This window comes from Marmota marmota, unplaced genomic scaffold (genome assembly GCF_001458135.2).
Source record: "Marmota marmota marmota unplaced genomic scaffold, marMar, whole genome shotgun sequence".
NCBI lineage: Eukaryota > Metazoa > Chordata > Mammalia > Rodentia > Sciuridae > Marmota > Marmota marmota.
The window spans coordinates 12,544,500-12,559,043 of NW_025999880.1; the positions used below are offsets into that span (position 1 = coordinate 12,544,500).

Consider the following 14,544-nt stretch of genomic DNA (forward strand, 5'->3'; position numbering starts at 1 on the left):
AAAATATTTATTTATTTTAGTTCTCGATATTTATTTATTTTAGTTCTCGGCGGACACAATATCTTTGTTTGTATGTGGTGCTGAGGATCGAACCCGGGCCGCACGCATGCCAGGCGAGCGCGCTACCGCTTGAGCCACATCCCCAGCCCGGAATAGGGGGATTTTAAAGAGATGATTCAAAGGCTACATTCTACTTGTTCTCAGTTGGAGTTGTAATTCACTTGTTAATTTGGGAGATAGTCATTACCACTTACTTTTGGTAGGACTGACACAAGTGTACCTCTTAAGTTACATTAAAAAAAAAACAAAACATTGTTTTTCCTTTGAAATGTCCATGTAGGACTGTGCTCAGCCTGTACTCTCCTGTCAGGTGTTTAAGACCAGGTTGGTCAAAACTGACCTTGTTCCTATCTACCCTTAAGAGTCAGCTGAGGGCTGGGGTTGTGACTCAGCAGTAGAATGCTCACCTAGCACGCATGAGGCCCTGGGTTTGATCCTCAGGTCCACATAAAAAATAAATAAATAAAATAAAGTTACTATATCCAACTACAACTAAAAAATAAATATTAAAAAAAAAAGAGTCAGTGAGATTCCTCAGAGATTACTCTTGGGAATGTGTGAGAAGTCTCTTGGCTCCTTTAACCAGTGGTGCCATCTTCCAGGATGAGTCAGTGTCTTGTTAACCATACGTGACTTCTCTTGGAAGCATCAATGACACTTCCATCTCCAATGACCGTCTTCTTTGCAGAATGTGCACTGGTTGGCTTCCATGGTCCCTTCCTTTTTTGTGGGGGAAGATATCTTTTCAATTGTTTTTCTATTTTTTTCCTCTAGGGTCCTCCAGATCAGCAGATTGGGTGACTCATGAGAGTTGCAGGGCCCAAAGAGGGGTTCCTTCATTTTCTGAATTCTGGCTTAGGGCCAAAGTAAGGGCAAGGCCCAAAATGTTGGCTGCATTTTCCTCAGTCCTTTTACTTCCTTGACTTTGGTCTCCAAGTGTTTGGTTTTAAACACCCAGCAGGTTAGTTTCACCATTCTTAAAGTGGGAGTAACAGGTTATGACTTCAATATCTATGATTTTACAGTTACCCATTGAAAGGACACTTGTAGAGTCCACACAAAGTCCAAAGACCACACTACACACCAGAATCTCATGCAAGGGGTCAGGGAGGGTTTCAGGTGGGGGCAGAGTCTCTGGAGTTGGAGGAGTTGACCATGAGTCATAGGTCTCTGTCTTGGGCATCGGGGGCTGGGAGAAGAAGTAGGCAACAGTTCTAAAATGTACAAGGAAAATACTATTATGGGCAATGACCAACAGACTCCATTTTGCTGAGACTCCATGCCACATAAGAAATGCTTCTCCCATGGGAAAGCCCTGCCTCTGTACCCATCATCAGTTGCTTAGCATAGCATGTTTGACAACACAAAATGGCAATTCTTATACAATGTAAAAGTGTTCTCTCTGTTTCCCATTTTTCTTGGACTACGTACCCTGTCAGAGATTGATTGTCTAGATGTTGGTAACCATTCTTTTTTTTTAATATTTATTTCTTTAGGTTTTAGGTGGACACAGTATCTTTATTTCACATTTATATGGTGCTGAGAATCGAACCCAGTTCCCCACTCATGCTAGGCGAGCGCGCTACCACTTAAGCCACATCCCCAGCCCAGTAACCATTCTTTAACTTGTACTCAATTAGGGACATTTTGGCCCCTTTTCTGCTTATGATTTTAGATCTCATGATGTTTGTTTATGGTTTTGAATCACAATAACAGCCACTTATAATAAATGTGGTTTTGAACTATAAAAGGTATACTCAAACCCCGAGAAGGGGTCGAAGGGTGTAGACTTGCAGCCTACCCCTTGAACCACCAGCTGGTAGGTCCAGACCACACACTGGTGAATACAGTTTCTGTCTCCTGCTTTAAGATCGACTTGGTGACATATTGCAATCTTGCCTTAACAATATAAAATGAAATTAACAGAGAAAAAAAATACTTGTGTAATAACTATGAACCAAGAAAAATGATTTTTATAATCTTAAACTTTACTTCATTATATATTATATGCCCTTTGTATTCTGAGATCTCAGTAATCTTTATAACAAAATTTGTTCTTTTGAATACAACTCTAAATGAGCTCAAGTCTAGCCTATTTTGGAGCCATTCTAACATGGAGTAAGGTGGGAGGCATAGTCTTATCTCAGGTAAGGCGGGGCTCTTGACAGATAGCACACTACAACATTACATCTAAAACATGAATCAAACAAAAACTAAGAGAGCTTTTCACTTTCTTTTTGTGGAAAAAGTGGCAAGATGCTTCTATGTCTTACAATTCTGCAACTTAAACATTCACAACTTCAGGGCTGGGGTTTGGCTCAGTGGTAGAGTGTTTGCTTAGCATGTGTAAGGCACTGGGTTCGATTCTCAGCGCCACATGGGCTGGGGATGTGGCTCAAGCGGTAGCGCGCTTGCCTGGCATGTGTGCGGCCCGGGTTCGATCCTCAGCACCACATACAAAGATGTTGTGTCCGCCAATAACTAAAAAATAAATATTAAAAATTCTCTCTCTCTCTCTTTAAAAAAAAAAAAAAGAAGGGTGGGGAAAGCTCTGCCACATTTCTGCGACTGAAGGCCTCAGCACCTAGCCCGGGTCACGTGTAAGGTTGGTCTCCCACAATCATAACTTCTTTACATCCTTAGTTTTGTTCTATCTTTCGTCTTGGACTTTAGCACAATATTACCAGATGAAATACTTTCTCATCTAGAAACATGTCTTTTACCTTCTAACTTCCCATACTAAAATATTTCCATACCTATAACTTTCTTCTATCTTTTTTAGTTTCAGACTCTTTCTATAATTTATAGCCTGAAACAATCCTTATGAATGTTATCTGTGCATGTAATTTCCACAACAAATTTCATCACAGGAGAGGGATCAGACAATCTGGCACTTACAAAAACCATGCCTTAATCTTTTTTTTTTTTCTCCCTGATGGCTTTCAAGGGGTTGGGGATGGAGCACAAGATATTTTTGAGGCTGACCTGTCTGCCTTACCAGTATCATGATGCCATCAACTTAAGTGAGTTCCCCACTCTCAATTGTACACAAAGGCTCCTTTGCCTTTTTCTTATATAGGTACATTGACATGCAGAGGCTGCCTACAAAACACAGATTGGCCTTAGTTTTTGTCTTTTCCTTTTCTGGGTGCACTTATTTATTCTGCCAATCTCCCCAGGAATTAAGTTTGATGGGATACTATTAACAGCAAGAACTGTTTTGCCCCAGTGATGGATATCCCTTGGTCAAATGGGGTATCCTGTCACATCTTAAGAGGGGAGACTGCTCCTTTCCCCAGGTCATAAACTAACAGTGCTGAAACCCTCTGCCACATCATTTGTGGCCAGCAGCCTTGACCTTCCACAGGCAAGAGGGCCTGGAAGGCAGGGCAAAGGCCAGGTTCTTTTTTTTTTTTTCCAGTAATTCCAAAAATTGACTTCCCTCAATGCACAGGACACAAGGTGAGAGGCAGACTCACATTAACCTTAACAAGACACAGGCCTGAGCACCACCTCAAGGAGGACAGCATCTGCTCACAGCACATGCAGCCACTACTGTGGGTGCCAGGATGAACCAGCAAGCAGGGTGAGGCCTCCCGCGTACCAGTCTGCCTTGGCTCTGGGTTCCAGTCGGCATAAAGCAATAAATACTAACACATGACATGCAGAAGGGAAGCCAAGGGGCGATGAGAGAGACCAGGGTGGGGTGTTTTCTCATATGTCCGAGAACAGTGGTGACATTTCAAGTACTGCAAGGAAAACCATACATTTTTGTACATGGGGCATATGATCTTTGAACCCATACTGTGAGTACCACTGACCCACATCACCTCTGTGGATGCTGAGGGTTACATTCAAGTAGGGCTGGGCAGAGCTGAGCCAAGCCAGGCCTGGGCAAACCAGGGAGGCCTAGGCAGGGTTGCCCTGAACATGCCCCACTCTGCATCCTGGGAGACAGGGCTCGGCACAGCCCAGAGGCCACGAGACAGAAAAGCCTTGACATCAGGACCCACTGGTGAAGCTCTGTGGGGAGGGTTTTTGCATATGTGTTATTTTTCCTGTTGCACCAAAAGTTCACCCTCACCTGCCCACCACATTCAGGTAAGAAAGAAGGCTGGGCACTGCCCATACTGTGCCACACAAGGCAGGATGGTGAGGAACAGCCAATCAGAAACACACCCACACTGTAGCGGTGTGCCCCAGCCAATGGCTGCACCAAGCCCCCTGCCACCTGCCAGGCACCTCCTGCCCCTGACAGTGACACCATTTAGCCATTTTCTACATCCCAGGAAACTTTTCTAGGATTTTTTTTTTTTTTTTTTCCAGTTTAGGGCTGATGTCCTGGACCACAGTGAGTTGATCTGCGGCTGCCTGGGACCAGGCTGAGAATCGGTGCTGGGAGCACCAGCACTGGGTTGAAGAGATTTAAATCTCTGTAACCCTTTCTTCTGGTGTCCTGCTATCCTTGCACACCATAGGTAGTGTCATTGGGCACCTTCAGCTTAGCTCCTGACATCAGACCCCTTATCACGCAACTGCATAAATACCTGTACATACAGACTCTCTTCCATATACTTGACCCGACACACCAACTTCAATGTCAAGATTGTGCAATGTGATCCAGAAAAACCATTTAAAGGCCAGACTGTGTTACAGCAAACCGTCTCTCTCTAGACTGGCTTATGCCTTTAGGTGGCCCATTCAGCCAAGATCCCTCTGCTCAAGAGACTACTGGTAAATCAATGCACGGGTTGGGGTTGTGGCTCAGCGGTAGAGCACTCACCTAGCATATGTGGGGCACTGAATTCAATCCTCAGCACCACATAAAAATAAATTAAAGGTATTGTGTCCAACTACAAGTAAAACAAAATATTTTTTAAAAATCAATGTAGCATGACCCATGTCTTAAAGAGACAGTAACAGCTGAAAAAAAAATAAAAAATTACTCAGATGAGAGAGGATTGTCCAAACCAGGGCTGACAGATAGGAAACTTTAAAACAGACCTGCAGATACAAATTTCTTCTATTTACTTTACTTTTTTTTTTTTTTTGTACTGGGGATTGAACTCAGGGGCACCCAACCACTGAGCCACATCCCCAGCCCTATTTTGTATTTTATTTAGAGACAGGATCTCACAACTCACAATCCTCCTGTCTCAGCCTTTCAAGCCACTGTGATTACAGGCATGCACCACCGCTACCCCGCTACTTGCTTTACTTTTGATAGACCAACTCCAACTGCAACATTGTAAAATAATCCAGAAAGCTATTCAAAAGCCAGATCCTTACAGTAAAATATTGTCTTAGACAGGCTTGTACCTTTAGCTGGCCCTTTCTTCAACTCACCTTACCTCTGAGCAACTCCAATTTCAAGATTGTACAAAAGAGAAACACTGAGAGAGACAACCAGAGAGGAACCCCCAAAACCATGGCCGGACAGATGGGAACTTTTAAATTGAGCAGCCAAGATCTTTTCCAAGTCTACCTATAGGATCAATGCAGTATTAGCCATGTTTTAAAAGGGGTAGTAACAGATACAAATAAAACAAAAACATAGACCATCATAGAATTCCCAAGCTCAAGACCAACAAACACATGAGAACCTAGAACAGACCAGAAAGAAGTACTACCTACTGGTGTGGGTTCTCCTACTCTAGTGGACGTGTAGATGTGTGAACATACACAAATGTTCCCAGAAAGAGGGACCAGATGTGTGGAATCAGGGGTCTTGGCGTGTACATCAGGACACATCAAATGGCCAAGGGTGTGACTTTCTTGAGTTTAGTTTCCTTTTTCTCAAAGTGGACCATGAGGGAGAAAACTGTACTGTTTAGGGAGAGAAGGCAGGCATTCCCCAAGGCAAAAGGAGCTTTGGCAGCTGCTGGGATGGTCCCCCAGTCCCTCCTTTGCTCACAGGAACAGCTCCTCTGGTTCCACCTGAGGCAAACTCACCCATCTCCTAACTCTTGCAGTTGACTCTCAACAAGTTCACCAGCACGCTCAGCATGGAAGTGGGGTTCCTTGGAGAGACAGGCCTGCCCAAGACAGCTGGAGTGGAGGCTGCTCTCGGTTCTCACCTGGGATACCAAATTTGTTTCTGGAAGCTTGGTCCTTGTTCCCAGAGCCAATCCAATAATGAGGCCATGGTTTTGAGAAAAAGGAAAGAGAAGGTTTATTGCTTTGCTAGCAAAGGAGAAACACAGGGGACTCCTGTCCCAGAGGCTGTAATTCTGCCTATCAGCAGGAACAGGGGTTTTTTAAGAGGTGACTCAAAGGCTACATTCCACAAGCATTCTCTGTTGGAGTTGTCATTCACTTGTTAATTTGGGAGATAGTCATTTCTGAGATCTTGTGGTATCACCCCCAAAGTCTGGATTACCTAATTCCTATGGTGAATGTGTACTCAGGGACAAATAACTCTGCCTGGGTTGGGGAAGAAAGGTAATCCAGTTTCCCCTGAGATTAGGGAAGGGGAGAGATTAGGGAGAAGGAGGGAGAGAGGAGGAGAAAGAAGCATGTCTATTTTAAAACAAGTCACAGTGGCAGAGCAGCAAGGACTATATTCACAGCACCGAGTGGAGCACTGTTACAATCTGAGAGCCTTAGGAGTTAAGGGGACCTTCTGCTTCCAGTCACAGTAAACCAGGCAATGCAGACCAATGTCCTCACTGATGACAACTAGAAAAGCTAGAACATGCACAAGTGTGCACGTGCACACACACATACACACATAACCTGTGAAGGTATCAGAAGGCTACCAAGATAGTTGAGGTGAGGGGGGGCAGCCTCCAAGGAGGCTCCCAAAGAGCTCTGCCTCCAGGGATTCACACCTTTGTGTGGCCCTTAGCCTTTGTTACCAACATGCACATAGTATATGCCATTTTTAAAATTAGACAATAAAAGGCACAAAGCTTCCTTTTCGGTGGCACTTTCCAGTAACAATGAACAATCATTTGGGAGTTGTCCTTGGCAAAGTTATTTTGACTTCCTCTTCATTTGTTTCCATTTCTAATCCTTTTGATGTCCTCTCCTAATTCTAAAGAGAAGACACACCTACATGGTTAAGAGGTAAATTGCTAAATCTCTTTCATTAGATTTATAGAACCAGAGCATCCTGGAAACCTTCAGATAACATGAGAAAGTGTCACTGCACTTCATGGTTTGGTTTGATTTTGTTTTTGTTTTTTGGTACCAAGGATTGAACTCACGGTGTTTAACCATTGAGCCACATCCCCCAACTTTTTTAAAAAAAATATATATTTTATTTAGAGATAGCTTTCAGTGCATTGCTTAGGGCCTCACTAAAATGCTGAGGCTGGCTTAGAACTCCCAGTCCTCCTGCCTCAGCCTCCAGAGCCACTGGAAGTACAGGTCTTATCCATGGGCCCAGTATTGTAATTTATTTTTAATTGTTAATTGTCTAACAACGAAAGGAGTCTATCTCTGTTGCACATGCTTGTAATCCCAGCGAGTCAGGAGGCTGAGGCAGGAGGATCACAAGTTTGAGGCTAGCCTTAGCAACTTAGGGAGACCCTGTCCCAAAGCTTTAAAATAAATAAATAAGCTGGGGATGTAGTGGTAAAGAGGCCCTTTTGTGCCATCCCCCTGCAGATTTTTGTGCCTGATTCCAACTGTTCATAAACTGATTCGTTGGCATCAGTTTGAGTTTGGAGCCTGGGGCATTGAGTGCCAGCTTCCTCCTCAGTCACCAATTTAGGAATGGGACGTGGTAAATGTTGGGGGAATGTTAGAATGAAAGTTAGCCAGGAACATGAGTAAATGCAACCGCTGCCTTCCTTCCCTCATTCCCCACATCCTGTGTTCAACGTGTGCTTCTTTCTAATGTTTGTAAAATGTCACCTCACGAACGCGTTTTTTTGCATTTTCACAAGATGACTTCCTTGTCCGTGTTTAATGATTGTTCTAAAGTTTTGAGAAATATAAAGAAAGTATGCTTTGGGGAAAAACAAAAACCCGCAAACGACTTCTTCACAGTCTATAAAACTAATTTACACTTCCAAGACTAGTTTTCTGCGTTAATTATTATGCTAATTCTTAAAGACGTGTTAGCGCTCCAGCTACAGAGCAGACTCTCAATCTGTCTTGTGGATGTGCGCCTGGATCTGAAAACCAATTTTTCAAAATCCCAGGTTCTGAGCAAAATGCTTTCAAAAGCTGCAGAAGGGACAAAACCAGCTCCTGGACTGCCCAGAGCCCGCGCGCCCAGGGACTGTATCCCTCTGATCGCCACTTGGTCCTCGGCACCGGAAAGAAGTCCCAGCCCAGGTCAACGCTTGTGGGTTCCAGGCTGCGAGCCGGGTAGCCAGTGCCTCCAAGGCAGAATGCCATGCTCTAATTCCTCCACAATGCGTTCCTGGCCATGAGAGGTTACCTCCATATCGAATTTTCTCACGGAAAAATCAGTTCCCTATTCGTTCCTGCGGGCGCCGCGTTGGGGACCCAACCTGGACTGCAACCGCTTCCAAACGCGCGGTCCCCTGTTACTGAGGCTGCCACCTACCCGCGAGACGCGTTGGACTTAACACCAATTCCCCGCTGACTGCCCGGCGCCTGCTGCGCCCAAGTCTGCTCCTTCCGACGCAGTGCACCCACTTTTCTCTGCTTCGGGGACACTCACTTGCTTAAAGTCATCCCGAATCACGCCGCTCTCCGATGGCCGAGATCGTGGGGCTAGGCAGCTACTCCACCGACCGCCCAGGGCTGGTACAGACTCAAGCAGGTTCTCCGGAGGCCTGGCAGGTGTCGGAAGCCGCCGGAGCTTGGGGCGGTGCACGCCCAGGTCCTGGATCTTCCTGTGCGCCCAGGTTGTTCCCTGGCTCGTGGAAACATCTTTGTGCTTGTTTGGATTGGTTCTGCTGGACTTCCCGGTGCAAAGAGCCGTCACTGGCCCACGCCCGACAGAACTCCATAAGGTAATGACGATAATCGCTGACCTTGTTTCTGCTATTTACTAGACAGTAGTGGACAGGGCCCTAAAAACTTTGTCCACTTGTCAGTTATTCATTACAACAGCCCTAACCGGTGAGGACAGATGTTAGCCCCATTTTTCATTTGAGGGAATTAAGGCTACGTGGGATAACCGGATAGTAAGTGGGATTAAACCGAATCTGGGTGACCCTGAAGCCCGCAAGCCGAGCCCTTTCTGTCCCTCGGACCCAGGGCTAAGAAAACAAGACGCCTTCGCTCTGCTTAGTGGTCTGAGTGGAAAGTTCGGGGACTCTCTGCTGGGGACCGCGTGTTTTCCAAGTATTTCCCAAACCTCAGGATCGAGAGGAACAGGGTGAGACTGGGTAGGCAGCACGGTCCGGTCCCCACTTCCCACAAGTCACCTTCCTTCTTTTGTTGCTTCTAGGCGTTTGCCCCAGGCTTCGGGAGCCAGTCGCACCCAGCGGTTAACGCCCGCTTCTATACAGCTTCCTCACTTCTCAGGTGACTACTCTGCCTGACCCCGTATCTACCAGAGGCTTCGTTATCTACGGGTCAATGGGTTTCCCTTTCCACTTTACAAAGAAACAATTCCGGCACACACTCCTAGTTTCCCTGCCCTGCGGCGCCTACCTGTCCTTACTGGCTAGGCTGGGTCCGTGGCCCACCCATCTCTCAGCCTCGCCCACAGCCCAAATTCGTCCTTTGCCCTACCTCCACCCTCTTCGCCCTACACTCCCCGGAAGCTATCTGGGCAAAAGACACTCGGAGTGGAAAACTGAAGTGCGTTGGAATCCTTCTAAAAGGGACCTGTGCAGCCACATAATGCCTATATGCCTGCAAGAGTGAGTGATGAATCTTAGATGAAATTAGCATTTTCTCATTTACAATAAGCGGGGGTGCAGGGGTGAAGAATAGAGGTATTTTGGACTAGACAGAGGTGAGTGAAGGGAGGGGAGGGGAATGGGGTAGGAATGATAGTAGAACGAATCAGACATTATTACCCTAGGTGTAGATATGATTACATGTCCGTGTAACTCTACATCGTGTACAACAAGATGAATGAGAAGTTATACTCCACTTATGTATGATGTATTAAAATGCATTATACTGTCATGTATAACTAATTAAAACAAATAAAATGTATTAAAAATAAATGAGCATTTTCAGGACCCTTTTCATAAGCCAGCTCAGTGTTGGGTGTTCCAAAAGCCATCTCTACTGTGACTGTTCTGTATTTTACTCTGACTCAGCTAAGTGGAAAACAGGATTGTTTTTCAAGTAGATACAATGATGGTATGCAACATTGCCATGCTCCCATGTGTATATTTAATTATACCTTGCCAGTGTCCCAAAAAGGATGTAAGATGAAACATAAAATACAAGGTAGTGTAACTAAAAGATAAAAATGGCAATCAATAAGTTAACCAAGTCTGGAATGAGTGCAATAGAAAAATTCCCAGAATGATCTAAACCTTGGTGCCAGTGAGTTCCAGAATCCCTTGGGAATTTCTCTTTAGCCAGCAGACAAGATATCCAGCTAGAAGGGAGTTGGAAGTCCTAGTTGCAGATAAGTAATTTCGAGGCTCTGGACTGAAAGAGGAATGTTATTCTCTCTTTGACAAGAGCAATCAGCAAAATGTTGTACTGACCATGTGCATTAAATAAAGAATGTTCGTGCAAGACCTCCTTGCTTACAAAGGCTTTCCCTAACATTATTTGTTATTCAACACACCTAATAATGCTGCCAGGGAAGACCCAACCTGTGAGAGATTGTAAGATTCATTTGGATTTTTGTGGCCAGTGAAGGGACCAGTGTTGGCCAGTAAAGGGCAACCAGTGTTGGCTCAGCACTGTCAAAACAGAAAAGCTCTTTGCCCTATCACCTCTTCTTGTGACTTGGAAGTGGGGAAGGGGTTAATTCAACTCTAAACTTCTACCTCAAAGTCTCTTCCTGCTCCAGGGAAGAATAGAAAAGAAGAGAAAGTGAAGGTCAAGTGAGGTTGTTCTTTTTCTGCCTGAACAGGGACTCTGCATCTGTTCTCCATGACAGAGCCAGTTGCCCTCCCAGAGCCAGGCAGTATCTACTGCTGCTGCTCTGAGGACTAGAGGGGCTTCAAGACCACTTGGAGCCCCAAACCTGCCATGTCTGTGCACATCCCGTTAGTCACTCTCTGGGATCAGCCCACAGGTAGCCTCTCTCAGTGGCTTCCTTATCGCTATAGCTGGTAGTAATGTATCACCATAACAAGACTTCCACTTCTGCAAGGCTGTGGGCATTTCTGGCTCTCACCTTGGCAAACTGACAAATTCTTAAGTAATTGGAAAATTGCCTGGGTAATTTCAGCTACTCCCAGGGCCCAGAACACCTGCCTCTAACATTGATCTTGCTAGGTTAAAGGGCAAACTCTGTTCTTTTCTTTTTTTCTTTTTTCTTTCTTTTTTTTTTTTCAGTTTTTTATTTTTTAAGAAATGTTGCCCCACTAAGTTGCCCAGACTGGTCTCAAACTCCTGGGATCCTCCTGCCTCAGCTGCCTGAGTAGCTGAAGCTACAGGCATGAGCCACCATGCCTAGTAAGGTCAAACACCTTGTCTTTCACAGCTGGGCGCCTGTCTTCTTGTTCCTGTGGGAGAAACTTCGAGGGGCCTGCATGGTACTCAGATCCATCTAGCAGATCCTGGTGTTGTGACTGAGTTTTCTGACAGGTGTTCTTGGAAGATCAAATAAACTAGCTTTGCATTCCAGTCCAGTTAAGATAGCACTTTCTACCAAGAAAAGTGTTTGGGCGGAAAAGGGAAGTCAAATGATTTTTGCCATACCACCAAAGAGTTTTGTTTGTTTGTTTTATTTTTGTTTTTGTTTTTTTGTGGTGCTGGGGATTGAGCCCAGTGCCTTGTGCATGGGAGGCAAGCACTCTACTGAGCTATATCCTCAGTCCAGAGTGGGGCGTTTCTGAGTCAATGTTCAACTCCAAGAGACTTGCACAGATCTGACTCAGAGTGGGCACCATTTATTGATTGACTGAATGAATAACTGCCAGGTGTGATGGGGTTGTTTTCTTAACACATAGTCTTTAACCCTTCTTCTTCCCCAAATCCAGTCCTTGCTGATGCTCAATAATGTATGTTGAAAGAAAAAACAAGGTGATGTTTTTCATCAAGGGTATGTTCTTCAGAGGACTGAAGGACAAAATGCCCTGACTTGTGATAATCCTTAAGAAAAGGAAGCAATGTCACTTGCTCAAGGATAATGATTAAGCTATGGATGTGCGGTACAAATAGCATTTGATTTTTTTTAGAAGATTAACTTTTTTAATTTTTATTTTTAGTTGTAGTTGGAAGGTATTCAGGTACTCCCAGTTACCTGAAAGCAAATCATTTTCTTTTGCGTCACAGCCTGGTCACAATACTCTCCAGAAAAAAAAAAATTAAATACGTTTATTTTATTTATTTATTTTTATGTGATGCTGAGGATTAAACCCAGCACCTCGTACGGGCTAGGTAAACGCTCTACTGCTGAGCCACAACCCCAGCCCCAACATCTGATTTTATGATGTATATATTTTTTTTTAGTTTTGTTCACAGTTCCTCGCTCATAACTTCCTCCCAAGGCAGGTGATTGAGATTCAAATTTCTTTTTCCTATAGAGACTGAAAGACCCTCTAAGAGTGCCTTCCGTCTGAAGAGACCCGTACCCAAAGGACCAGCGAGACCACTAAGTTCGGATGCAAACAGCAAGAGGTTTATTCGAGTGCACAGGTACCCGGGGCGACAAGCTCTATGAGACTCGCGCGCCTCTGGCTTATCCTGAGGGGTTTATATAGAGCTTACAAGCAGAAGCGTGGATACAGAAGCGAGATGCATAGTTACAGGATCCCTATTGGAGGATTTAAATGAGGTGGGGGTTATAGTTCCTTCTGTTCTCGGAAATCAGATAAGGTTGTTGACTTGACCAGTTTCTGTTCCCTTCCTATATTTTTCGTTCCCTCATTGACCAGATGTCTGCCTTTGCACATCCTGTTTTTGTACCTCATTGACCAGGTGTCTGCCTCTGCACATCCTGTTTCTGTAACGACCTTGAGCAAGCCCAACCACTGAACTTGCTGACTCTGTTGCCCCTCTGGCCTCCTTTGACAAACTATTTTTCAAGCCTTGTTTTATCTGGCGCTACTAAGCTAAAGCTATAAGCAGCTGGGTTGGGGGGAACAGCTGGGTTGGGGGGGGTCTTTCAGTTCTTTGAAAAGATCAATAAAATTGGGAAAATTCTCTAGCCTAATTTAGCAAAAAAGAGAGAGGAAAGCAAGTGTTAATTGACAAAAATAAAAGAGGTGTTATGGTTTGGATGTGAAGTGTCCCCCAAAAGCTCACATGTGAGACAATGTAATTAATTCAGCTACTCAGTTAATTAATACCTGATGGAATTAACTGAGTGGTAACTGGAGTCAGGTGGGGTGTGGCTGGAGGAAGTGGTTCATTGGAGACGTGGCTATGGGGTATATATTTTATATATGGAGAGTGGCGTCTCTCTCTTTGCTTCCTGATCATTATGTGAGCTTCCTCTGCTACACTCTTCCTCCATGATGTTCTGCCTCCCCTTGAGCCCTGAGGAATGGAGCCTGCTGGTCTATGGATTGAGATCTCTGAATTTGTGAGTCCTCAAACTTTTCCTCTCCTAAAATTATTCTGATTATAAGTTCTACTTGTGTAAGGGGGTAATTGCACATGTAAATGTTACAATATTTAAAACATCTTCTTTCATTGGGTTTGTATTTTTCTTAGTGATTATGAAAACCAAAGTTCTTTTAGGTAGAATGGAGGCACATTTCCTAATTATGATTCTAATAATTTCATGTATTTTGTTTGATGTTGGTAATCACTATATTTCCATGATTTTAAGGAATATTGACCTTATTTGTTATCTTAAATAAAAGAAACTTGAGTGTAGCTTGTGCTTGAAGCAACTTATTTGTCCTAAACTTTTCTGTCTTACTATGAAATGTACCATTTCTCATGCCAATACATTATAATTACTAACATTCAGAAATATTTTTGTGAGATAATACTAATACATTTTCATGTTTATCAATAACCAAAAAGATAATTTTACTTTTTTCCTGTATATATTTACGCTTCTGTTAGACAAAAGTTTTTTTCTTTTTAGATATTCTGTATAAAATGAATCATTACAGTAATTGAGGATAAAAATAATGAAAACCAAGATCCTTTCACGATCTCACATTTTAGCTGGGAGGAGGGTTCACTTGTGATAACTGAAAGAACTAAATGTTAAGTTATTCAAACTGGGAAGCAAACTCTGAAATAAACATGCTTTAGGTGGACACAGAAGGAAAGACAAAGCATATTATCAGCCCTATGCAAAGTGCTGGAGCACCTGAAAATCACAGGTGCTGGAGTAGGGTTGTACCATGAGCTACTGCTGCTGCTGTAATTTGGTGAAGACTGTAATGTTCTTTTTCTTCTTCTTCTTCTTCTTCTTCTTCTTCTTCTTCTTCTTCTTCTTCTTCTTCTTCTTCTTCT

At 43.9% G+C, this 14,544-nt stretch overlaps 1 protein-coding gene across 1 annotated transcript in view; it reads right to left on the minus strand.

The window, feature by feature from the left end:
• Positions 1-8,830, minus strand: part of B4galnt2 (beta-1,4-N-acetyl-galactosaminyltransferase 2) — a 37,663-nt gene extending 28,833 nt beyond the window's left edge. The window contains exon 1 of the mRNA XM_048789458.1: positions 8,699-8,830. Coding sequence (XP_048645415.1) covers positions 8,699-8,712 — 14 coding nt within the window. The 5' untranslated portion in view covers positions 8,713-8,830. The remainder of the gene's footprint in view (positions 1-8,698) is intronic.
• Positions 8,831-14,544: the final 5,714 nt, after the last annotated feature.